General features: G+C 47.2%; 1 protein-coding gene across 1 annotated transcript; it reads left to right on the top strand.

Moving 5' to 3' along the window:
* The first annotated feature begins 2,450 nt into the window (after positions 1-2,450).
* Positions 2,451-3,548, top strand: LOC143016669 (E3 ubiquitin-protein ligase TRIM21-like). The gene has a single exon (XM_076171109.1). The coding sequence runs from the start codon at positions 2,451-2,453 to the stop codon at positions 3,546-3,548; it is 1,098 nt and encodes a 365-aa protein (XP_076027224.1).
* Positions 3,549-5,640: the final 2,092 nt, after the last annotated feature.

A 5,640-nucleotide genomic window follows, 5' to 3' on the forward strand; every position in this document is an offset into this window, starting at 1 on the left:
CACACACACACACACACACACACACACACACACACACACACACACACACACACACACACACACACACACACACACACACACACACACACACACACACACACACACACACACACACACACACACACACACACACACACACACGTCAGTCTCGGTATCTGAGATACTCTCAGCAGACTCTCAGTATCTGAGATACCGAGACTGACGTGTCTTCTTTCTGGATTTTCTGTTCATCTCGCTCCTTCCTGTCTGCCTCATATGTGACAGATGGGCAGGCGTGACAAGAAGGTACACTCACACACTGCGTCCTGTTCTGCTGATCACTGTCTTGTTACATGATGCAGAATGGGTAGTAGCACTTTGTCGATGGAGAGATGTTGTGTTTTCACTGTGTTGCAGTTTCACGCACACGCCCATCATGACTGGATGGCGGTCTCACACACAGAGAGGCTGTCCTTAAAGCCTGGGTCATTACGACCATTTGGCAGACGCTTTTATCCAAAGCGACTAACATTACATTACCACCCTTCGCAGAGGGGGGAGCAATTGAGTGTTCGGTGCCTTGCTCAGGGGCAGGGACTTGAACCAGCGACCCTCCGGTTCCCAAGCGGAAGCTCTACCCACTGAGCTACTGCCTCCCCTTTACCCTGCCTCCCGTCGGGTCAGATAAGCGTTTTCCTTTCACGCACTTTCTCTGCATCCGTCTCTCTTTATCTCTTCCTCCTCATCTTCCTCCTCCTCCTCTCCCTTCTCCCTTCTCACATCAGTCCGTCTCTCTCTCCATCTCCATGTCATAGTGCGACTCGTCCCCTCTTGTGGCCCCTGAGGACCCCGGGATCCGTCCTCCACTCTTGCCTTGGTCCTTACTGTGTCTCCTCTCCTCAGCGCTCTTGTTCCACGTGTCACTCTTTAGGAGGAGAACAGATTGTGGAAACCTGTGACTCACATGTAAACCACGCCTGTTATCTGCTCGGAAATGTAAAATCTGTTTCTGAATCTGATCTGAGAATCTTTGCGGTGCACACACTCAAGCCACGCCCCCACACTAATCTAGAATCTTAAGACCTTTCCAGACTCTTTACGTTCCAGGTCTCCTCACAACATTATGATTCCATCCCTGAAGTGCTCCAGCCAGATTGTGTCAATGTGAAGGAGCGGCGGCTCTGCTTCGATATCACTGCTGACTCCCTCTCTCACACACACACACACACACACACACACACACATAGACACGTATCACACCCTGACATATGGCCGCCACGTCACTGCAGCAGTCGGCCAAACGTGTGACATCCATCTTAAAATGAAAACCCACAGGCGTGTGTGTGTGTGTGTGTGTGTGTGTGAGAGAGAGAGAGAGAGAGAGAGAGAGAGAGAGAACACACACATACTGTGTGTAGGGCAGGGCAAGAAGAAGCCCAAGCAGCAGCTGCCCCATGTGTGTCAGATAATCATCATCCACACTGGTGTTTAGACTGTTTCAGGGCTCAGCAGGTGAGGAGGAGGAGGAGGAGGAGGAGGAGGAGGAGGAGGAGGTTCCTCCTTTACTCCATCTAGACCAAAGGGAAGGACGGATCTGTGGTTCATCAGCTGGGCTTCTTCTGAGTATCCGCTCAGTCAGCAGAACAGATTCTCATGATGCTGAGCTCTGGCCTGTGTGTCTGTCATAGCGGAGTATTGGGTTTGACCTTTTAGTGCCGTTGATTCACCGCTGCTGCAGCTGGTTGGGTGAGAATGTATGAATGTAGCAACAGTAGCAGACGCCGTTATGATACAAATCAAATGTGTTTGTGTAGAGAATCTGCCACACAATGCGTCAGAGAGCTTCACAGGCACAGGATGGTGGATGTTAAACCAGCGGCTGCCATGAAGACAAACTTAGCAGCCAGGGGAGCTGGAGATCAACACTCAGGGTGCTGGAGGGGGGGACCCACAGGCCGGAGGGGGTCGCACAGGCCAGAGGGGGACGCACAGGCCGGAGGGGGGCCTACAGGCCAGAGTCCAGGTTTGTTTGAAAGCCGAGTGGCTGAAATTCATGCACATGCTGCCCCTGATCTCCACTGTGTTCTTAAAGTAGTGAAACAGCATTCATGATGACATCATCGTTGGAGCTCCTGTTTGCTTCTATGGCATCATTGTCCTAACCCTTGGATGACATCGCTGTGTTAGTTTGATGACATCAATATATAAGTTGAAGCAGCTTTAGATTCTTGTCAGTGTTCTAAGCAGCACAGCTGGTAGATGTTGTGTTGGTCTGTTGGTGTGGTTTTGTCTCAAGCTTAGCTTCGTCTCATCGCCTGAAGAAGAAGTGACACAACTACACTGAAGAGGAAGAAACACGTGACACCACAGTAATTACATTAGCCTGCTAACATTAGCCTTCTTGTTACAGAACAGCTGAAAGTTCTTCATGTAATAGTTTGATTGTATAATTCATTTCCTCTTTTGTAGACATGTCTCATCCCAAACGCACCTGCCATCTGTCTGAAGCTCAGTTCCTGTGCTCCATCTGTCTGGACATCTTCACTGACCCAGTCTCCATTCCATGTGGACACAATTTTTGCAACGCCTGCATCACTCAGCACTGGGACATGAACGTCAGGTGTGTGTGTCCCCTGTGTCAAAGGCCTCATGTCCCGAGACCTGCCCTCTACGTTAACACGGTATTTTCTGAGTTTACTGCTGAATTCAGACAGTCGGCTAAAAGCGAAGCCTCAAGAAGACCAAATGCAGAACCGGAAGAAGTTCAGGGTGATTACCAGCCTCATGCTGAGAACCGCTCCTGTGAGATTCTGGAGTCTCGTCCACAAGCACCAGGGCCTCAGTCACTTCAGCTGATCCATCCTGTGGACCACCTGGAGGTCAGGAGGATGCAGAGGCGCAATCCACCTCGAGGCTTCTGCGTGATTGTGCAGAACTGTGTGTGCTGTCCTGATTCACAAAGTCACCGTGAGAATTCAGGGATGGGGGAGATTGTGGACGACGCGCCGACTCAGCTGCTCCACAGATCTCAGGCACGAGAGCTGTACGCGCAGCGGAGGGCAGAGCTGAGGATGATCCAGCGGTATTACGTGGATATCACACTGAATCCTGCTTCAGCTCATCCTTCTCTCCTGCTTGATTGTGATACTGTAGCTAACGGAAACAGATTAGATAAAGGTGTCTATGTGTTAGGAATGCAGAAGTTCACCAGAGGAAGAATTTACTATGAAGTCCAGGTTAAAGGAGAGACTCCCTGGGCTATAGGCCTGGCCATAGAGACCATCTGGTCCAGGGGCTACTTCACACTGTGCCCTCAGAATGGTTACTGGACTGTATGGTTCAGCGATCATGTCATATACGCTCTCACCGGCCCTCCTGTCCGTCTGAATGTGCCGGTGCCAGTGAAAGTGGGAGTGTATCTGAATTATGAGGAGGGTGTGATCTCCTTTTATAACACCCATACTGCAGCTGTGATCTTCTCCTATACTGGCTGCCACTTCACTCACAGGCTCCTCCCATTCTTCTGTCCAATGATGAATGGTGGTAGAGACACCATCCCTGTGATCTGATCTCAGCTGTCAATCACACTGAGCAAACTGCAGTCATGTAAGGGATCAATCAGCTGATCCCTTTTATCTTTATTTACATTCTCATTCATGTTTGGCTTTTATTCTGATTTATTCCACCTTTTGATTTGTGTGATTTTAAGTGACCTGAAGTTCTTTTACCTACCTTTGTTGAACGCACTTATTGGAAGTCGCTTTGGATAAAAGCGTCTGCTAAATGACCGTAATGTGATGTAATGTGATGTAATGTAATGTAATGTAATGTAATGTAATTGATATTTGATATTATATATGATATTTGTCTTCGTCTTTGTTTCTCATTGCTTCTTCCTGCTGTAACACATTCCCACACTGATCTGATTCTATAACCGTCATTACCTTTCTATAATAATTCAATAAATGCATGCTACCTAAATAGTTTCCCCACTATTTTTAAATGTGTTATTCATAATGATGTTGGATATTGATTATCCATGTATGCAGACGACTTGGATGTAACTGACGCCGGCATCCTGGATCTGTGTGATCGGTCCTAATCTCATAGGAGGGCTGCTGAGGAGGGAGGGGGAGCTTGGACTTCAGCTTAGAGAGGAATGGTGGGAAGAAGTTGTGGATGGGCTTCATACTGCTGCTACACTTAGTTCAAGGCTATAAATGAGCAAATGAGTGTTTTAAATGGATCCAGAGGTAGAGTGGTAGATGTTTGGATCCACATTGTCATCTTTTTTTCCCACTGGATGTTGATGTGTAACAGCTGCTGAAAGTGCATGTGTGTTTTCTACTGTACACACATGCAGAAGCAGGAAAAGTGGTGGTTTGAAATATTAACACTTTTTATCAAACACACTGCAGACGCTGAGTGCTGTTAACTCTTGAGTTAGGCCTGTTTCCATGGGAGGAACCTGCTCTTTGGGCCACTGGCCAGCCTGACTTGGCAAGACACACACACACACACACACACACACACACACACACACGCTGTTACTATAAATGTCTGCAGTTGTTTGTTTTGCTTAGCTGAGCTGAAGTATTTCAGGCTCATCTGCAGTGAGTGTTTGCTGTGGATGATATTCTATTATCTGAGCTGATGAGGGAAGCGTGACTCATGTTTGTTGATGAACCAGAATACACATTTAGCAGATTTCTGGGTGCTGATAAAGCCCCAGAGTGGAGAGACAAAGTGGGAGGATGTTTTTTTACCAGCAACAAGCACCTGCTGAAGATGGAAACAATGTGTGATGTGTGACAACATCAGACTCAATATACAAGTGAATGCAGACATGGTAAATGTGAAGGTCATTTCTGGGACAGTCCTGTGATAGAGCTCATACATACCGAGGGGTCTTTGACCTTTATTCACACTTATGTATCCTATAATTTAAGAAGTTGCAGCTATTAAAGGAGACATTTTCATGAGACAATTTAATTGATAGAACTGGGGATATGAATGGGAATACACACTAAAGATGAATGCAAAGCCTGTCAGTACGATGCATGTTCCTGTCTGAATCCTTCAGGCCTCACAGCAACATTTCCATTGTGCCAAATTCACAAGTGATACTTTACTGTCATTACTAAAACATTTAGTCGAGACCGAAAATAAATAAATGTATTTTGGGCCAGCTGCTCCTTAAGAAGGCAGAGACTCTGATTCAAACGCTATTAATATCATCAGAGGACCGCTGAGATTGTGGAAACACCGCATGGTCACAGTGAAAAGGCCACAGCAGAAAAAACACAGACGTCGTTTGTTCAGACACCAATAAAGTCACCGTCTACCGACTGCAAACTGAGCAATGACCTCATGCCCCCATTTACATTTACATTCACCATCGGAAAAGAGCTGTAGTCGGTGCGATTCATGACTCATAAACGAGGATCATGTTTGCAGTGCGGTCAAAGAGGACAAAATGCACAGTTCTGATGGTTCCCAGTATACTGTTGATCTATAACCAGAGGAGACCAATGGTGGTTAATGTGAACCTACACCTTTGGGCTCTCAACCACCGAACCCACACATTGTATCCCCCCAGAGAAAGTTTCCGACGGGGAGCTCAGCTTTATCACAGCTCTGATCCCTCGTTTTGCTCCTCTG

The sequence above is a fragment of the Genypterus blacodes genome, unplaced genomic scaffold (genome assembly GCF_046128005.1).
Source record: "Genypterus blacodes isolate CSIRO-AG114 ecotype Tasmania unplaced genomic scaffold, CSIRO-AGI_Gbla_v1 ptg000240l_1, whole genome shotgun sequence".
Lineage (NCBI taxonomy): Eukaryota > Metazoa > Chordata > Actinopteri > Ophidiiformes > Ophidiidae > Genypterus > Genypterus blacodes.

Bases quoted from the DNA above. Each gene is read 5' to 3' on its own strand.
- LOC143016669 (XM_076171109.1), top strand. From the start codon at position 2,451: ATGTCTCATCCCAAACGCACCTGCCATCTGTCTGAAGCTCAGTTCCTG.